General features: G+C 34.9%; 2 protein-coding genes across 2 annotated transcripts in view; one reads left to right on the top strand and one right to left on the bottom strand.

The window, feature by feature from the left end:
* Positions 1-360: 360 nt before the first annotated feature.
* CCDC53 (Coiled-coil domain containing 53) lies at positions 361-16,084 on the bottom strand. Its single transcript, XM_071598716.1, has 5 exons — positions 15,896-16,084; positions 15,649-15,813; positions 4,838-4,946; positions 4,296-4,482; positions 361-850 (listed from the first exon to the last, which is right to left on the bottom strand). Exons 1-5 carry the CDS (start codon positions 15,944-15,946, stop codon positions 760-762), a joined length of 603 nt encoding a protein of 200 aa, XP_071454817.1. The 5' UTR covers positions 15,947-16,084; the 3' UTR covers positions 361-759.
* Positions 16,085-16,178: 94 nt separating this feature from the next.
* Tnpo-SR (transportin 3) overlaps positions 16,179-20,191 on the top strand; it is a 38,117-nt gene continuing 34,104 nt past the window's right edge. The window contains exons 1-4 of the mRNA XM_071598715.1: positions 16,179-16,386; positions 16,576-16,779; positions 16,916-17,140; positions 17,879-18,034. Coding sequence (XP_071454816.1) covers positions 16,270-16,386; positions 16,576-16,779; positions 16,916-17,140; positions 17,879-18,034 — 702 coding nt within the window. The 5' untranslated portion in view covers positions 16,179-16,269. The remainder of the gene's footprint in view (positions 16,387-16,575; positions 16,780-16,915; positions 17,141-17,878; positions 18,035-20,191) is intronic.

The following is a 20,191-nucleotide window of genomic DNA, read 5'->3' as shown; positions in this document are numbered from 1 at the left end:
TACCATTGGAATCCCTCTGACAATAAATTACCATTTGGCCAAAACTTTACTTTGACACTTTTTTTAACAGTTAGTTTGATAGACAAGTGTGCAGCTCACCTTGCACCAAGCCCTGCAACTGGCGCATCATGATGGATGGGCCCCCTCTTTTTCATGTGCAACCCCTAGTTTTTCAGGAATATCTGGTAGATAAGTACCTGAAGAATAACAGAGCTTGGATGAGGCTGAGAGGGGGTCCAGTCATCAGGAATCAAAGCCAGGCCCCTCAGTCAGTAGCTAAGCACTCCACCCTCTATGATAATGCACCCCAATAGGTTTTAATACTCATTAGAACACTAGGAAAAACTTTATACTCATAGGAACATTTAATTGGAATGGTACAACTCCTTGCAACATAATATACAAGCTTAATTGAATTTATCACAAATAAAGATTTCATTGGCTACAAAAATAGTTACTTGTTAATGACAGTAATAAGAAATTTACATATGTACATAGTAATACAAAACAATACAAAAACAATATTAACACAGAGTGTGAATGAGGCACACTAAACATAAACCATAAACAAAGACTTGATAAAAATTCAACAACAAAAACATATGAAAACTTTTTGATAGTATCAGTCATGTAAATAATATTTAGAAATATATGTCTCCTAAACAATACCCTTCAGATGTCTTGGATTTAGCTTTTCAAACAAAAAATTCACAGTGGTTCGAATATTGAGATATCATTGAATCTCTCTTCACTGACAAATCAACTGCTGCTGCTGCTACAGGAATCATCATCTGAGTTTGAATTTTCTTGAGGACCAGAGTTGTTTTCTGGAGCAGGCATATCTGGATTACTGTAAACATATAATTAACTTCCTTTATTGATGGTCCATACCAAATATTACACATATTTTATAAAATAAATTTCAGCCAGAACAATATAATTTGTGTGAAGGTTTCAACGGCATTGAACGGCTTGTCTCTGCATTTACGGGGTCTCCATCCACGTTAGTTGTCTTCAGGTGATGACAGTTTTCCTTGCTATTCTGTCTACGTCTTCAGGTTGAAGGTGGAAAGATACAGGCAGAATGACCAGCAAAACTGTCGTCACTCAAAAACAACTAGCACAGATGGAGAACCCGGAAATGCAGAGACAAGCAGAATAATATAATGTCGACACTGAGAGTAACAGAAAAGTTCTTTCGCACCATTCACCATTGGATCCCTATTTGTTTAGCTTAATGTAACTAAAAGTAATCCACTGTTCAAGATATATTTTTGATGGATTCTTAGTATTAATCCATGGTAACTATAGACTGCTACACTTCTTAGGTACTTCCACTCAGTCAATCAATATCCTAAGACTCTAAGAGTACAAAAAAATTTTTAACTCCACTACTTCCTGCCTCCTTTCATTTAAGCCAACATACTTCTTATTTTATCCCAAAGTTACCCAGAATTCTCCCCTCTACAACAGTCTTTAACATTTCATTACCACGCAATATGAACTGAATCTTTTTTCATTTCTAATTTGAATTTCTCCCAACAACCTTCTCACCCAACTTACCTCTAACAAGTTGGTACATATAGCATGTGTATGTATGTCTGAGAAAACATGTGTCTATTCAAAAACAATTAGAGTATTAATGATTACACTACAAGATAATGAAAGGTAGTGCATGTTATACAGCATTCCACTTCTATATTTCAAAAAGGACCCCTTTCTCCTAGCATTAAGATTAATAGTCATTTACCAGCAGGCATACTTGTGTCAGATGTTTAAATCTAAATTAAAATCTTTATTGATCAAGAATTGCTTTTATCATCTACACAAGGTTTGTATAAAAAGTTTCAGTAACAATTTTTTCCTGAGGTGTTAGTGAAATACTAAATTTAGACCACTGGTTAAGTGTGTGCATGATCACAGATCGTATTGGAATTGATAAGATGACAGTGCACACCATTATCACTGAAAATTTGCCACTACAAAAGCTCTAGCTGAACTTGTCCTGAAGGTCCTGCCGGATGACCAAATGCAGCAAGAAAAAAAAGAAAAATGGTATTGCGATAATTCCCCAACCCTCTTACAATCCCAACTTGGTACCAGCATACCATTTCCTATTACCAAAAGGGAAATCTTCGCTCTAAGGACACCACCATCGGACCCTATATGCCATCAAAGAAGCTTGCTTGTGTACCCATAAGGACCTCCTGAAATCTGCCCACAAGGGACTTTTGAGTTGTTCAAAAGCTGCTGGCAAAAGTGCGTCAATACTCAAGGGATGTACTTTGAAGAATTTTGAGGCATTGTAGCAATAGCTGAAATAAATTATTTTTATGAAAATTTTCCTGATAATTTCTTTTCAAACCATGCCAATGGATATTTTTTGTCAAGGCATGACAAGCAGTAATGTTATTATAACTATTTCTCAAATAAATGTATGCACATAGCTGCAGGTGCCCAGAGAGGCTTGCCTTAGAATCGAACCCGGGCCCTCTGGTCAGAAGTTCAATGATCTATCCCTGGAAGACCATGACATACTAAATAAAAATAAATAATATAAACATTTCTTTAACAACACAACTCACCTTTGAATGCTCTAACTGCTTTTTTTTTACCTTCCTCTAGAACACCTTTAATATCACTGGACTTTTCCAACAGCTTTAATTTATGCTTTTCAGCTTTAATGCTTATCTTAGCTTTCCTATTTATTGATATCTTTCATTTTATTAAAATTGATTCTCAAGCCATACCATTTACAATGATTACTTGTGCTCACCAATGATAATAACACTTTTGATGGCTGACTAACAACAGCTTCATCCTCTGTAAATCTGACTTGATTATTTCCACACCTGCTTTCATTCCTGCTTCTAGCACAACCCTCTATTACCATTTCCTTCATGTATGAAGTGAAAAGTGTGGGTGACAACAGACAAACCTGCCTTACTCCCAAGCCTATCAATCCTCATGCTGAATTTCATCTGATACTCATACCAGTACAATTTAAGAAAAGTACAAGTTTTAGATAAGTTATGCAAACATTCGGACAACTCGTATTTTCTGCTGTGTTCATTAATTAGGCCATAAGTATTCTCATTGAATAACATTTCAAAATCGAGAAAGAAAACAAATACATCCTGGTTATATGCTATATTCCTTTCAATGATCTAATTACTGCTTTGACATCACATTTCTAAACTCAATCTAATTATTCTTCAGGTAATAATTTGCCCAAACCCTCTTGTTTATCATATTAAGTATGTGTAGGCACCACAAAACTTGGGGACATTTACACAAAAGCCCCTTTTTAAGTTGAAGGATTCAATGCCTAAAAACTTCCTTCATGAGGCTTACCATGTGTGATCAGCAGGGGTTTCCTTAGCAGAAAGGAAGTACATATATTTCAAAGAGGGACATATTTTAATTAGTAAATGTGATTGAATAATTAACAAATAAGATTAGTTTCTTCACTATGAGGGTACAAAGAAATTCAACATTTCCACCATAAAGATTTAATATTTCACGACTATGGTTTCGATGCTGCACATCATCATCAGGTAACATACATCAACATTTTTTCAACTTGTATAGTGTGACTCCAAGAGGGGAGTAAGGGAGAGAAGAGGGGGTTAGGTAAGGGGAGTAAGGGAGAGGGGGTAAGCTGAGTTTAGGAGCAGCAGCTTACTAGTGATCTTAAATCTTTATAGTGGAATTGTTAAGTTTCTTTCCTTACCATGCAGGTCATGGGGGTGTTTAGGAGAATGAATCAGTGCTGATGATTGGGTCTCTATGGTCATCACATTGATATGAACAGAAATAAAACAAAAATTCCAATTTGAATGATATTCTATAAATACTTCAGATGAGATATGATGAATGCGAACATAATATAATCTCTTATGCATATATTGAGTTAGGCCCCACATTTATAAGACAAATTCTTCATATTTTGATGAAAAAATAGAATGATAAATATTCAGGGATATTACAGCAACTATATGAAAATAGCTTTCAGATCTCCTACTCTATTTTAATGCCTCAGCAGTCACTTTTGTTTTGTAGATGCTGGTTAAAATCTAATCAGTTCATCCAAACTCAAAAAAAAAGATGGAAATTATAAAATTTCAGGCTGTGTAAGCTAATAGTTTTCTGATCAAATGCAGACAAAATGCCTATTATATACACACATCATTCAGAAAATTTCCATTCAACCACAAAGTTAAATGTTTTCAAACAAAACTTTTCCCATAAAACATATGAAATAAGTGAAAATTGATTAAAACTATTATACTTACTCCAGATAATTTGGGTCTAATCCTTCCTGTTCCATCTTCAACTTAACTGCTTGCGGGGGGACCCCGAAATGTACCATCTTAAAGAATTTTGCAAATCTTGGATCCTGTTTCACGGTAGGGCCAGTATTATTTTGAACAACCTCCTGCAGGGGAACTGGTTGTGTCACAGGTTCAGCCGGTTCCGATTCTACAATAACACACACAACAGTTACTTTATGGAGCTAAGATTTCAATGAAAGACAACAAGCTTCATGTGACCAAAAGATATCACTAAAATCATAATATGAATACATGGTGATGTGACAGGAATTGGAAAATTGAAAAATGCATCATGATACCAATCACAAAACTCAAGCATAAGATACATATAATATAATTGAGGCAGGGTTAAATTAAGACTAAAATACCAATTCAACATCAATTAAAAAGAACTTAACAGAATATATATTCAATATTCAAACTTTGGAGTTCAAAATTAACTTTTCACCCCATGATTTCAACAAGGGAGTAGCTTAGACATAATAGTCGAAATTTTGAGTAACCTTTCACAATATCAGCAGTTGGCAATTCTTTCTCCACGATACTTTGCTGATTGCTACCTTCAGCTGGATCTGGGGATGTAACAACAGTTAATCCCGGGACGGAAGACAGCTGTAATCACATAAATGTTCTCATTAAGACACAATTAAAGAGACATGCATTATTTGAATGAAAAACACCCACTTTTTGGAAAGAGCAATATACCAGGTAAGCAGATACATGTAATATATATTTACAACTAGCTTTGGCTGAGTGAAAAAATTTGAGCTAAAATATCTGAAGGTCAGTCCCTCTGTCTGGTGAATAGAATTTGAATAGGTCCCCCAAGCTTAGCTTTGAGGTTTCAAATATCAATTGCCATCTATACATTTTACTGATGAACAACTATATTCTTTTGACCAGGACAAAAATATGAATGTCTACAGCCTGTGTCATGTAAGAGAATATGTTTAAACATTTTTAAATAGTTTGCTGGCTTGATAAGTCCAAATTGATGTTATTACATAGAAAATACATTAGATAGAGTGGCATCATTTTATTTTGCCACAAAATAATGCATGATGATGAATAAAATATGAGATAAGGGTAGAAAAAGAAACTCTGCACTTCCACGTAAAGATTAAATACTTCAAACGACCATGGTTTCAATGCTGTACATTATCATCAGGTGATATTTCTAAATACATCCAAATATGGGACAATTTACTGCTTTGTTCAATGAAGTGATCATACAATTTTATGTACATAATTTGTACAAAAATTTAATTTTCCCATATTGTTAGCATAAAATGCAAGTGGAATAAATTTTTTTCTCGTGTATTGCATCAATTTCTTTCCGAGTTAAACCAGACATATTCTGTTAGCTTATGGCAACAAAAAAGGTTATTTGAGACAAGCTGTAAGTATCATTGAAATTTTTCTTCCACCAGAACAAATTGTCAGCCAAAGCCTATGTAATGTTGCATGAGACTTATTGAGATTCTGCTCTTACCTATGGTAGAGATGGAAGATGGTTCACAATGTTTAAAGAGGGGAGAAAAATCAATTTTCAAGAAAGGTTGATGGCTACGGTAATAATGGACGTAAATTTTAACACTACAGCGGCCATTATGGGAGGCTAACTAGTAATATAAAGAGCTCTATCAGAAATAATTAAAATTTCACTGGGTTCTATGCACGTGTTGGTGACAATATGAGATGTGTTTGTGCAGAGTGGCATCCACTGAGAAATTGGATTTATCTCATAAACTTTAATGCGAAGTATGTTCCTCATCTTCGCAATAGTCCAGAACTAGCCAATATGACCTTTTCCTGCTTTACAATGTGTAAAAACACCTTGGAAAACATTTTTTATTGCCAGAGGCAGACAAAGGCTCCACTTTACAAAATACACATAAACAATACCCCTGTAAATGTGAATTATCCATTAAGTCAATAATATAAATAAAATTAAATTTTTGAAAATTAAATAAAGGGTATGAAAAAAATATCGCTATTTAATGAAAATGCTTGAATTAAAGAGACACGATAAACGTTTAAAAGAAAGCTAAATCTTATGTAAGTCATAAGAACAAAAACCAATTCTTATACCTGTTTAGATTTAAAAATAATTTGATAGTGCCTATTCAACCATTGGTCATCCATTCACTTTTGCAGTAGGCAAGTTCATATCCTTGTGCATAATGTGGTGAAAGTACAGAGGTGGTGAATAAAAAAGTGCTTTTTTTTAACGTGGGCAAATGTGGACATGTAGCCCAATTTTAAGGTATTTAAAGAAATTTACACACTTTTACTAATTGATTTCGTACTACCATGTCCTTCAATTCTTTATATCTGTGACCCTCATACATACTCTTCTCTTCCTGAGACGTAATGTGCCTTGTTTTAAAGTCTCTTCAACCACATTCACCCCTGAGTTTCTGATGCTGTCCCTTCATCTCAGACCACCTACTCTTCCCTCATTTATCTGTTTGGTGATCGAATCTTATTACTAACATGACCAAGTCAGCATGGCAAAATTCAATTGTTCCCGGCTCAACTTAGTGGAAATTCATGTTTATTAAATGAAGAATACAATGTATCTTTCCACTGTCCTTTATTCACGCACAACTAGTTTCAACGCTCGAGCGTCATCATCAGGTACCTGATGGTGATTCTTAGGTACCTGATGATGACGCTTAGGTACCTGATGATGATGCTTGAGCATTGAAACTAGTTGTATGTGAATGAAGGACAGTGGAAAGATACATTGTATTCTTCATTTAATAGCCAAATTCCTTTGTGATCATGTATTATTGGTACAGCCAATCCTTGTTCTTTCATGATCCATTTATCCCTCACCCCATCTTTATTATTTTTATCAAGCATACTCAAGAACCCATACCAATTGTCTTTAGTCTACATTTTGTTTATTACAGCACACTTAAGTTTAACTCTACCAAGCTAAATGTGGGGAGGAGAACAACTTCTAACTTGCAAATTTTGCTATCTTGGTAAAAAATTGATTTCATCATACTCAGCATACTACCAATAACTTTCCTTTTGGTATATACACACTTTCATCTCCTTGATGACTCTTAGACATCAACCATCTCTCTAATGATATTATTAAAACTGGAAAAGAAAATACTTTGTCCTTCCATGCACATTTTTACTAAGCACGACGTGGTTACAGATTACAAAGTCCTCATGATGATGACTTTGTAAGTCAAAAAGGCTGTGCTTGACCAAAACGTACATGGAAGAGCAAAGTATTATCTTTTCTAGTAAGAATCACTTCCACAAAGTGACTCCTCCAACTATCGTATTCACTATTAAGACTGTTGTTCATCAACATTCCAACCCACAGCCTGGGGGTCCTTAATTCATGTATCTGGTCTGGACACTTTTCTGATGTCCTAAAATATTCCAAAGTAATACCAATTTATATGCGGGGTGATAAAAATGATACAAAAAATTACTGTCCCATCTCCATCATTTCTGTGATCGGTAAAGTTATTGAGGCTATTGGCAGTGCCCAAATACTTACATATTTAGAAAGAATGAACTTACTCAGCTCTTCACACTTTGGCTTTACACCGGGAAAGTCTACAGAGCTAGTTGTTTAATATGTTTTAAAACAGTGCGTGCTTTCGAAGAAAGACTGTGTTCATCTCTTTCAATGTCTGACCTCTCCTCAGCATTTTATTGTGTAGACCACACTATCGTCATTGAAAAATTGCAGTATTATGGCAGCCAGGGCTTTGAACTAAAATTTATAACCCCATATTAAAATAACCGTAACCAACGGTAAAAGTAAATGGCAAAATTTTTGTTTGTAAAATATTGTGTTCCTTAGAGAAAGTTTGATCAAAATGGTAATATTTGATCCTCTGTTATTTCTGCTGAAAATCGATGACTTAGACTGACTATATTAAATAATATATCCTTAAGCCATAAAATGAAATATTATATAATATAGTCTATCTAATAAGAAGCTGTAAGAAGCCCAATTTATCCTTTCATTCCAGGACTTACCAAGTAACATACCTGCTTTTTTGTATCCTGCATGCTGTTGACACAACTTTTATAAATAAATGTAAAAATCCTAAACACGCACATGAAGAGCTGAAAGATGAGCAAAAACAAGCTATGTCGGCTTGCAGTGTGACTGTCGTCCAAAAGTTGTCAGTCTATGAGTGATGATGGTCTTTAACATACACATTTACCAGGGCTTAATTAATGTCAAAGATAATGTAAATAACTTTGTATTAAGAGGCATTACACACAGCCATAATACAAGCTCAAGAAATATGCACTACATTACCCAATTCAAATTGTCCAAAACCTTCAACCAGTCGGATAACCTGGCCCTAAAATTCTACAACAAACTCCCCCATACTGCAAGACTGATTAATAACAAGCTGCAATAAGTTAAAAAATGTAATTGAGGATTGGTTGATTTTGAATCCCTACTATTCTTTGAATGAATATTTTGAACTAGACTTTTCAAGGGTGAAACTAAAATACATATTTATCTCTTCATCAAGATAATGAATATATACATTTAAATGACCTTATTTTGACAACATTTTACGTGGAAAGACAACATTTTAAGAAAGACTCTTTGATCAATAAATTTGTCCATCCTATCACCTTTTCAAAATTATCCTGTAGTTCAATTATTTCACTGTTTATAATCTCTATGAAATCATTTTCCCAACAAATTATTATCTTTCCTTATCAAACACAACTGATTACATGCTGAACATATGTATTATGGCATGAAATGTGAGTAATTTTTCTTTTTTGAAGCCACGCCTACAACCAACACTGGAAGAATAACCTGTTATTCGAAGTTCTTGCACATAAACCTTCAGTGCCCATGCATTAAATTACTGGACCTCAAGGTTCTAGTAAATGACTACAAACCCCATGTGATCAGGGTCAACGAACATTGGTTAAATGCAAGTGAACTTGATACTCTTCATGTGCCTGGGTATGTTATCGCTAGTGCTTTTTGCCCATCAGTACACAAAAATGGTGGTGTTTTGATTCTACTTTCTGAATGCCTTTCCCATATTCCAATTGGTTTCTCATTTGAATTTCTCAATGAAGAACATTCACTTGAATCCTGTGTTGCCTGCTTCATAATGGATACTACTGTTTTTTTATGTACTGCCTATTTATCGTTCACCTAAGAGTGACTTTGGTGTTTTCCTTACCAAATTAACTAAACTCTTGGAAATAATCCATATGTCAATCCATGACCCTTGCACAATAATTACGGGTGACTTCAATTGTAATTTTATGGACAATTCTTAAGCTAAAAAGGAATTCATGGATTTACTAATGTCATTTAACATCCATGCAACCAAACAGTGAGCCTACTAGAGTGAGTGCTAGTTCTAAAACTGTTTGAGATAATGTGTTGACTATTATCGACCTTGGAACTTGCGCAAACAAATACCATTAATGACCATCTATCAGATCACTACCCACTTCTTTCTACAATTGCTGTGTCCACATCCAACGAAAGTAATAAATACTACAACAAGTATTTCTCTGATCAGAATATGATTTCCCTTTGTGACTTATTAAATTCCCATTAGTGGCCCGATTTGTTTTCCTTGAAGTTCTTTAACAAAAGTTTTGAATATTTCTATTCCACATATGTACATTACTATGAAATCTGCTTTCCCCTTGACCTGAAGCATACAAAAAACAAAAGCTCATCTGTTTAATACAAAAGTCAGTGGGCCTCTCATGACATTCGTTGGCTTTCAAAGTAAATGAAAGATGCAGCTGTGAACTACAAAAGCAAATCAAATCCAACTGACCATCAGGAATATTCAATACTCAAGAAAAGTTATTGCCAAACCTTACAGTGTGCTGAAAAATCTGTCAACAACCATAGACTTACCAATGCAGACAATAAATCTAAAAAGACCTGGAAAATTTTTAACCAATCCAAGGGTACACATAATTTACAACAAGATCTACAACTACAAGACTGTGCTAGAGATTCTATTCCAGATTACTCTATAATGGCCTCCATTCTGAATGATTTCTACCAATCCTATCAAAATCCCACATGTGTCAGTCAATTCAGCTGATTACTCTCATACTCCTAACACATAAAATTCATTAAATCTATTCCCTTGTTCAGCTATGGAGCTGACAACATTATTAATAAATTCCGTCACAAATTTAGTCAAGGATTAGATGGCATCCCATGGACAGTCATAAAATGGTCATTCAACAAAATTAAGGATCAGCTGTTATTCTTAATTAATGAATTCCTAAAAATTGGAATTTTCCCAAGCCCTCTTAAATCAGCCAAAATAGTCCAATACACTAAGGCAAAGGTTGCATAATGGCCATGAATTCTTAAAGACCAATATCCCTGTTGAACCAGTAGGGGAAAATATTTGAAATAGTGTTCTATCATCGTCTAGTATCATACACTGAAACATATGACCTATTTTCCACATCTCAACATAGAATTAGAAAAACAAGGTCCACTACAACAGCCACATATCACATGGTGAATCAAATACTTTTAGGGTTGGATAATAGAACTGAAACTTTAGGATTATTTTTTGATTAAACTAAAGCTTTTGACAGTGTCAATCACCATCTACTCTTGTAAAAACTGAAATGCTATGGCACATCCTACAAATGGATTGAATCATATCTAAGTGAACGGCATTAGCATGTGGAGCTCTCAAGAAATGGCTCCATTTTTGTTTCTTCTGGTAGAGAAGTAATACTGGATGTTCCCCAGGGCATGGATTGAATCATATCTAAGTGAACGGCATTAGCATGTGGAGCTCTCAAGAAATGGCTCCATTTTTGTTTCTTCTGGTAGAGAAGTAATACTGGATGTTCCCCAGGGCTGTGTACCTGGTTCTATTTTATTTTTTATTTATATTAATGATGTAGGAGATAAGCTTTAGTCCATTAAGGGAATAGGCCCATTACAGTATGCTGACGATACAAATATTATTGTATCAGCCCCCTCGATAGACAGTTTGATAGAAAGAGCAGCTGAAGTAGCTCAGATTTTCAAAGAATTGTGTCTTCTTAACTTCCTAAAACCCAATTTTAACTAGTCCAGCCTGATTTATTTCACTAATAAAAACCAAGTTTCTACAACATTTTCAAATTATGTAGAAATTTAGGTTCCCTATGCTTCCTAATAAGAAATATTAGATGTTCCATACCTTTCAAGGTCCTTCTATCCATTTACTATGGTGAATATTATTCTTGTGTTACTTTTAATTTCTTCTTCCGGGGTTCCTCTCCCCATGTGGGCATAATCTTCAAAATCCAAACAAGGATTATTCATATTATGGGCAATGCCCCTCGTGATGCACCATGTAAACCTCTCTTCAAAACACTTGGTTTATTATGAGTACCCTCCATATATATATTTAATATTATCTTGCATGCAAATGATAATATCTCTCAGTACAGGTCCAACCATGATTACTACAGTCATTATAAAAGAACCTGCAATGACCTAAATCAGTCATATGTCAGAACATAAAAGATAAATAATGTTTTTTGAGAGGCAATTAGCTTGGGAACGAGGTGAGGGGGCAATGAGGGGATGCAGGGAGAGGGGAGCAGATCTGATAAGTAGACATGTTTTACACCGGGGCGGTTGCAAGTAGGGGAAATATGAGGAAATTTGTCATTGGGGGGCACAAAGGGTTGGTGGATCTAGGAAGGTTTTTGAGATTAGCGGGTCATCTGTATGTGAGAGAGGGGCATTGGGGTAGTAAGGATGAGGTCGCATCATTGTCGTGTAAAATAGGAAACAGTTCTTTAAGAAAGGTTTTCAGTCTGTGGTATCCGGGGAAATAGGTGGTACAAAGGTCGAGTCGTGTGTCAGATGTGATGCTGTTTTTAGGTGGTTTGTGTGGTTGGGTAGAGCGGCGGATTGTACTTTGTAGGAGCTTTTCTGGGTAACCGCATTTGAGGAGTGCATGTTGTAGATTGTGGAGGTATTTGTTGAGAGTGGCTGTGGTGTTACAAATTCGGTGTCCGCGGATAAAGAGAGTTGGGAATCGGGCGTTTGGTGTGGAGAGGATGACTGCTGGTGAAGTGTAGGTATTGCTGATGGCTAGTGGCTTTGAGTGAAGCGCTGAATTTGTTATTGTGAATTGAGATGTCTGTGTCAAGGAAAGTAATGGTGGATTCTAAAATGGAAGAAGTGAATTTAACAGTTAAAGATGAATTTAAGGCTGATAAGAAATTATTGAGAGACTCAGAGCCATGTACCCAGGGAATAAAAATGTCGTCTATGTAGCGGACCCAGAAAAGAGGTTAGAAGGGTTGCTGTGACAGGAAAGTCTCTTCGCTTTGTACATGTATAAGGTGTTATGAATGTATATATATGTATATATATGCATATATATATATATATGCATATATATATATGCATATATATATGTATATATATATATACATATATATATACATATAAATATATATATATATATATATATATATATACACATACATATACATATATATATACATATATATATATACATATATATATACATATATATATATATATATATATGTATACATATATATGTATGTGTATATATATATATGTATACATATATATATATATATATACATATATATATACATACATATATATATATATATATATATATATATATATATATATATATATATACACACATATATATATGTGTAAACCGCCTCTCCAGTAACTTCTGCCCAGCCTTCTACATGGGTGAATGCACTACTACCCTTTCCCTCCGCATGAATAACCACTTCTATTCCACCAAATCTCCGATCTTCCTTAGTTATCCACACACTGCTCCCTAAGACCAATCTTTTCATGATTGCTTCTATGTTGATTGAAACCCTTCCAGAATCTGCAAATAGCATAGAGATTAGAACCCGCGAGATGGCGCATATCTGGGTGCTCCAGTCATTAAACCTCCCGGGCAGAATCCAGCCCACTGAATCCATCCAATAGCTGTCCACATATCCCCTTCCACACCCTTGTCCATTTCCTATTCATCCCGTACCTCTCCTCCCCTCACCCCTCTAAACATATCCTCTCTGCTCTTCTCCCGAGAACGGCATTCTGTTGATGATGGCTGTGCCATTGAATTGTCAACACTACATATGTGAGTGCCCTTTCTTTGTGTTTCTATGTATCAAAATTCTACACCAGTGTTTTTATACAATAGTTTGTTGCTGAAGAATGTTCTATTTCAAAGATATTTATACACATAAATATATTACATCTTTTCTAAAATTGTGAAGTTTATACCTGACGTGTCCCATATTTGTGTACGCATGAATATGCAAATAATCTCCGGGCAAGTAAATGCATTATTATTATTAACTTCACTCTTGGCTACCATAGTGAAATTATTCACGGCTCCATAAATATCTGGTGCAACCTCAGAGAGCAATAATGTATTGTCAGCTTAATGAGGAAAAATGACTACACTTTCATCTCATAACATTACACTGGCCGCATCAAAGCACCCCTCTCACTCTCTGTAAAACCATTGGATAGTCTTGTTGGCATTAAGGATCCTTGTGTCACACAATTATTTATTTCAAACCAGATTCCCATTCACTTTAAACTGAGCATATTATTTTCATGCATTATTATAGGATTAAACAACAAACCGCATATTCCCTCCATATTCTCTCAAAGCTTTGCCTTGCATTATTTGTCAGATGAAGATTTCACTTGGATAATTAGGGTGAAAACCTAGTACTCCAGTGCAATAATGCTAGGGTTCTCACATCAATATCAATAATACTGGGTTTCATCTCCCTTAACCATCATTTAAATTAACATTCCTTAATCCTGATACAACTGATACCTAATTTGTTGTATCATAATCCTGATACAACAATTTAAGATAAACTATAACAATTGGAGAAATATTATGTTAAAAATCTCTTAATTTTTTCCATATTTAAGAAATAAATTTCATTAAAATGAATATACTTTGTAACTAATGAAAAAGAAACACTTTGTTCCAATCCACCACTTTATTATTGGAACAAAGTGTTTCTTTTTCATTTATTAAAATGAACTTCCACAAAGTTGAGGCTGAAACTATTGAACTAATACTTTGTAACTTCCACACAATTTTTATTCGTACTACCGGTTTCAACGCAACGGCGTCATCATCAGGTACCTAATCCTCATCAGGTACCTGATGATGACGCCGTTGCGTTGAAACCGGTAGTACGAATAAAAATTGTGTGGAAGTTACAAAGTATATTCATTTTAACGAACATGAACCTCCACAAAGTTGAGCCCGAGACCATAGAATTCAAATAAATTTCAAATAATCAGTAAATGTCACAATAAATCTAGAATAAAATAAGTTAATTTAGTGGTAACAAAGTGAAAGGAAATAGATCATTCACCACATACCACTCTTACCATATGTAATGGAATTGGAGCTAAAGAATTAAAAATGTAATGAGATGCTAAAATGGGTATTCATAGTGAGCTGAGGTCAATTACTTTCACTGCTACTGGAAATACAAGGAAACTACTTTACCACATTGCTAGAGTGACTAAGCTTCAGGTATCAAGAAACATCATCTACCTTTAAATTTTAGAGCCAAACCATAGGCGAGTCTGTGTCCCACTCATTACCAGCACCACCATGCGATTCAACTAAAAAATATTACATGTTTGTACATCAGGACTAGCCTCAGCAATGAAAGTGCATCAGGGAAGTGCAAGACAAAACTCGTCAAAAAGATAAGGACATGAAACTTTTTCCATGATAATCATGAGGCTACCAATACCTCGCCTATTATTTCTACAAAATAGTCATCGGCAGATTATTATGTTTAGAGACTGTAGTATTAGTAAACTCAAAACAATGAAAAACAGGAAACGAGTGACTCAAATGAATACCATTGTAATCCATAGGCATCCCTACTTTAATTGATTTAATGATAAGGAAGTGTTCTATTATTGTTTCAGTAAAAGAGTAAAATGGACAATGCTGAAAGCCTCTTTGGTCTAAAGAAAAATGGAATTACCAGCATGACTAGCCTTATATAATACCAAGTTTACATAACGGTGATTGAATTGCATGCATACTTGAGGAAGTTAAAGACAGGATAAAAATAAAATTTAGTACGACTAGAGCTTATAAAATACTCATTACGAAATTATTCAGCACAAGTAGAGAGCAAACATTTAATATAGCTTAACCAAGATTAAGCTACGTTTAACGAAATATACCACACTAATGGCAACAATTCCTCTTAAATGGCTGGTAAACTTTCTCACCTTTGCTTCGAGTATACTGAGAGATGCTTCTAACTTCTGTATTTTGTCTTCAAATTTTCCTAACTTTGCTTCACAAGACCTCGAAAACTTATTTAAAAAACACACTGTGTTAGTTATAAAATGGTTTATCAGAGCCAACGTCCTCTTGTGATCTATTGGTCTTACCTGGAAAGCGAATTTACGAACGTAAATTAACAACAATCTTATGTTTAATTAAAAATAGTTCAGCTAGGACCAAAAGTTATACTTCGGTATAATTGACACCAGGCCCTATTATAGGGAGACCATCTACATCCATTCTGCTACAATATTTCCAGCGTTTTCATAAATATTTCAAAAACCTGGTCGTATATTGCTACTTAGCACAGAGAAAAATCCGGCGGAATTCCCTGATTACGGTTCACTATCTTAATTACAAATTTAATGTATTTCGGAATTCAATAATAACACAATCACATTGGCGCGCGCAAGGAAGTTAAACAACCGAGCACGGAGAGCGTTGCAATCGTTAAATTAGACAATATTTTTAATTCACGTTGTTCATGAAGTTAGGGAAGAAAACGGATTACCTGAACTTCTTATTCCTTTTGAATGTGATTTCTAGTGTTATTAGTTGTAAAAATGGAGTCTTCGCCTCCCATAGATACAGTATATCAAGCTATTTATACGCTAAATCATAATCCTGATACAACAGGGAAAGAGAAGGCTTCACAATGGTTGGGTGCTTTACAAAGATCGGTAAGATTAAATCCAGCATTGAGCCTGTATAAAAACTGGCTAATATCGTTAAACGACCAAAGCTCGTTATAATTTAATATTTTTTAAATAGTTAGCTCAAGTGTGAACTTATTGTACGGACGTGTTTTCTATCATGTCAACCTAGCAGTACTTGTGATTTGGCACTAATTGTGTAAATTTATAATTCAGGTGTACGCTTGGAAAGTGGCAGACGAAATGCTACATCAAAAAAGAGACTTGGAGTGTTGTTACTTCGCTGCACAGACAATGAGAACCAAAATCCAGCTTTCATTTTATGAACTACCGAGTGAATCTCACACATCCTTGCGGGATTCATTAATAGAACATATAAGCCAAGTTAATGACCAAACGAATCCCATTATAGTTACTCAGGTAAACTAAGATATTTATGGTTGTATCCGTATTTAAGTATATCTTGCACTTTACAATTTTTTGTTAAAAATCTTATATGTCAAGTTATTTAATGATTGTTTAACTTTTTTCTTCTCTGTACTAATTTATTTTTTAGTTATGCTTAGCCTTAGCCGATCTGGCTCTGCTGATGGCCCAGTGGCATAAACCACTTGAAGATCTCATAAAGAGTTTTGGACAGGGGAACCTATGGCCCTTGTTAGAAATACTCACTGTTCTTCCTGAAGAAGTTAATTCAAGATCTTTAAGACTCGGAGCAAATCGTCGCACCGAAATCATACAGGAATTAAAAACAAGTGCAGAAATTGTATCTGAATGTTTGGTAAGTTGTCTAGTTTTCATGTTTTTATTTTGAATGGGATTATTTTATCTTATTTAGAGAATTTAACTCATTTTTACGTATTTAACAGCTCTTATAAAGTTATTGAAATCGTGATGTGTGTGTGATTAGGATAAGTTGAAGTTTCAGAACTGGATATAACTGAATTTTGCACTACGGGAATGAGAGATTTGAGCATTAGTAGTATTGTTTTGTTGGTTTATCCAATTATCATATAGTTATGTATTTGTGATGTGAACTAATGCTGTTAAGCAAGTGTTTACTTCATGTATGTGTTGCAACAGCAGTGACAAATTACCGCTGTAGTACTCTGCCTACATTGTGGTTTATTGTTAGAATTTTTTATTGCATGTATGAAATGCTAGATAAAAGCTGCTATGTTGTACTAAGTTTAATTTTGCTGTAATTTATTGTGTAGCATTGAATGTATCCCCCTTGAATTACTATTAAGCATGTTATCAGTTATGATAATCGTGCTTCCGAGGTTATATCAATGGAGGATACGGCTGATGAGAAATGTAACTTCATTCAGCTTCCTAATTGTTAAATCTTTTAGTCCTATCATGACCTTTTGGTGATGTATTAGACTTTTTAATGAAAATTTTGCTGGCCTCATGTCAAATGCCCAAATGTCCAAAATGAATCCGCTACTATTAGTGGAAACCTTTAAAAATTCTTGTTATAATGTTCTGACTAAAAATTTTTTTATTTCTTCTGCAGAAGGCATGTCTCTCAAATGGCAGTGAAAATCCTACTATGCACGTGAAAGTTCTACGATGTTTTACTTCATGGGTTTCCATTCAAGCAATAACATTATCAGAAGTTTCCAATAATATCATTGTAGCACATGCTTTCCACATTCTTGCCAACCATCAGGTAGGTGCATAATTGAAAAGCTATTGTTGAAAATAATGCCTAATAAACACCCACTAATAAAGAAATAACATTGATGAAATAATTGTACTTGAAGGGTCCTGACAGCATGCCCTTAAGTTCTTGCATATTCAAACCTGTTGAATTTCTGTTTATGTATGAATTATTTATGCTATAAATTGGAGGAATAATAAATGTTGATTTATTATTTAACTTCACTAGAAAATATGATTAATGATTTTCGTATCTTCCTGAAAAAGATTAGGAACATTTAAATGGCATGTTGGAACAGGGCCTTGTATGTAGGCAAAAAAATGCCATGCAGGGTTTTGAGTTTCAAAGTATGCTTAATGAGGTTGCATTGAGATATCAAATGTATGTCATTTTGATTAAATGTTTTATATTTGTAGTCTCAAGTGCTTTCAATCAAGTAATGATGATAAAAGAGAATCTTACTGTATTAGCTTTAATGGAAATTGACCCAGAAAATCCAATGTATTTATATTTGTTCTAATGGTAGCAGAGGACTATCAGAAGTATTATGGATCAATAATACAGAAATACACGTCATCATCATAAAAAAGTGATAGCATGTGCTCAATTATGTAAGATTGTAAGAGTGTAAGCCTAACAAAGCCTACCTGCCTTTGTTTTGATGATATTAATTAATTTTGTGAGTAAAAACAACAAACGGCATAGATTAAAAAATTGGCTCCACAAAAGTAGTCCAACTGAAGTTAAGAGCATGCTTTTTTTTTTAAATAATAAGAAACTCTTATCATTTGTTATTGATACATGACTACACTGACAAATTGACTTGCACAGTCACATTGGAACCTCCTTGAAGTCATACTTTCTTTCATGTCAAGGGTTTTAGTTTTGAGACATTTTGAAGCAACGATTCATTTGTGTGTTATCAAAGAGTCACCTGGAATCATCCCTCTTTACCTTTCAGTTTGCATATGCTTCTCAATTCCAATATGCCACTCAATTCAGTGTTGTCTTGCTGGTCTTTTCTCCTGTGAATTTATGCTTGTCTTCCTTCCCATTTGTCTCATCCTATAATTAAATCCTTTTCTTGGGTGCTCCTGGGATTTCATGGCATTCCTCAGTATGTGGCAAAAGTTTGGGACTATTCAACTTCTGTCCTAGAGCAACCTAACATTACATCACCTCACTGCTCCCTCTTAAAGGCCACAATCTGTCTTTGGAATGATGAGAATGACATCCCATCATTTACCTCAGGGTTCCAGTGAAAGTGTGGGGATTGATTTGTTTCATGGGCTAATCCCTGGCAATCAATATACCAAACAGTAGATGTTCAACTCCTCTGGTCATCCTTATTACTCATTCTGTGGCATAATGTGAAGGCCTGGATGGCATGCGGACCCTCTTTTGGGTGTTGGCATCCTTGTAGGTATTCAGATAGTGTGGTTTTCTTTGCTTCAGAAGAGTTGTAGACTTCCCACCCTTAAAGTCTCACAATTCATAAAGGCAAGACTCTTTGGTGTGATATTTTGCACTTAAATTTTGCGAATGTTTACCATTGCTTTCCTCTGTTTCAGAAGAACATTGCCACAGTTTTATTCTGACCCTTAGGGTTACAACCCAGTACTAAGTATCTTAGTAGACTTGGCTCACAGTAAAGCAGCAATTGAGCTGAGCTTGTAACCATAGGTCAGGTGCCAAACCACTGGATATACATTCTGTACTCTTGTTCTTTATTGTCAGTCTAAAAGGGTGGTCTTTGGCATTAGGTGGTCACATTGATCATGGGTTTCATATAAAGATATAAGCTATACCAAGAGAAAGTGAAATTTCCAACTTTCATTTGGGTTTAGAAGTTTATCCATTTTAATGATGCTTAATCTTTGTCATTTATCTCAAAGTGTTACACTTATTGAGTATGTAGGTCTCTGGATGTTTCCTAAAAGGAAATCATGTAAACTCCTCTAAACAAGTAGTAGTAGTATTTAGGGGAGGCAACCAACTGCTGAGGTCATTTGCGCCCTAGGGGATGGACAGGAAAGGATGAAGGGTGGAGAGAAACCCAGCGTCGGCATTAGCCTACTCTTTACGAAAGGTGCCAAGGGGTCCGCAGCTTAACGTCCCATCTGATGGACGGCATACTCACTCAAAGTACCCTCCACAAATCACCTC

This window comes from Hetaerina americana, unplaced genomic scaffold (genome assembly GCF_022747635.1).
Source record: "Hetaerina americana unplaced genomic scaffold, ioHetAmer1.1.p SCAF_10, whole genome shotgun sequence".
Classification (NCBI taxonomy): Eukaryota; Metazoa; Arthropoda; class Insecta; order Odonata; family Calopterygidae; genus Hetaerina; species Hetaerina americana.
Note: the sequence above shows the minus strand (reverse complement) of the source record. Positions and strands in the feature narration are given on the sequence as shown.

What these genes read in the sequence shown, in the direction of transcription:
- CCDC53 (XM_071598716.1), bottom strand. Translation starts at nt 15,946, where the DNA reads ATGGATGTAGATGGTCTCCCTATAATAGGGCCTGGTGTCAATTATACC. An exon ending in CTGGTGTCAATTATACCGAA is followed by an intron (nt 15,814 to 15,895) that starts GTATAACTTTTG and finishes TTCGCTTTCCAG; the next exon opens with GTAAGACCAATAGATCACAA. An exon ending in TCAGTATACTCGAAGCAAAG is followed by an intron (nt 4,947 to 15,648) that starts GTGAGAAAGTTT and finishes ATGTGATTACAG; the next exon opens with CTGTCTTCCGTCCCGGGATT.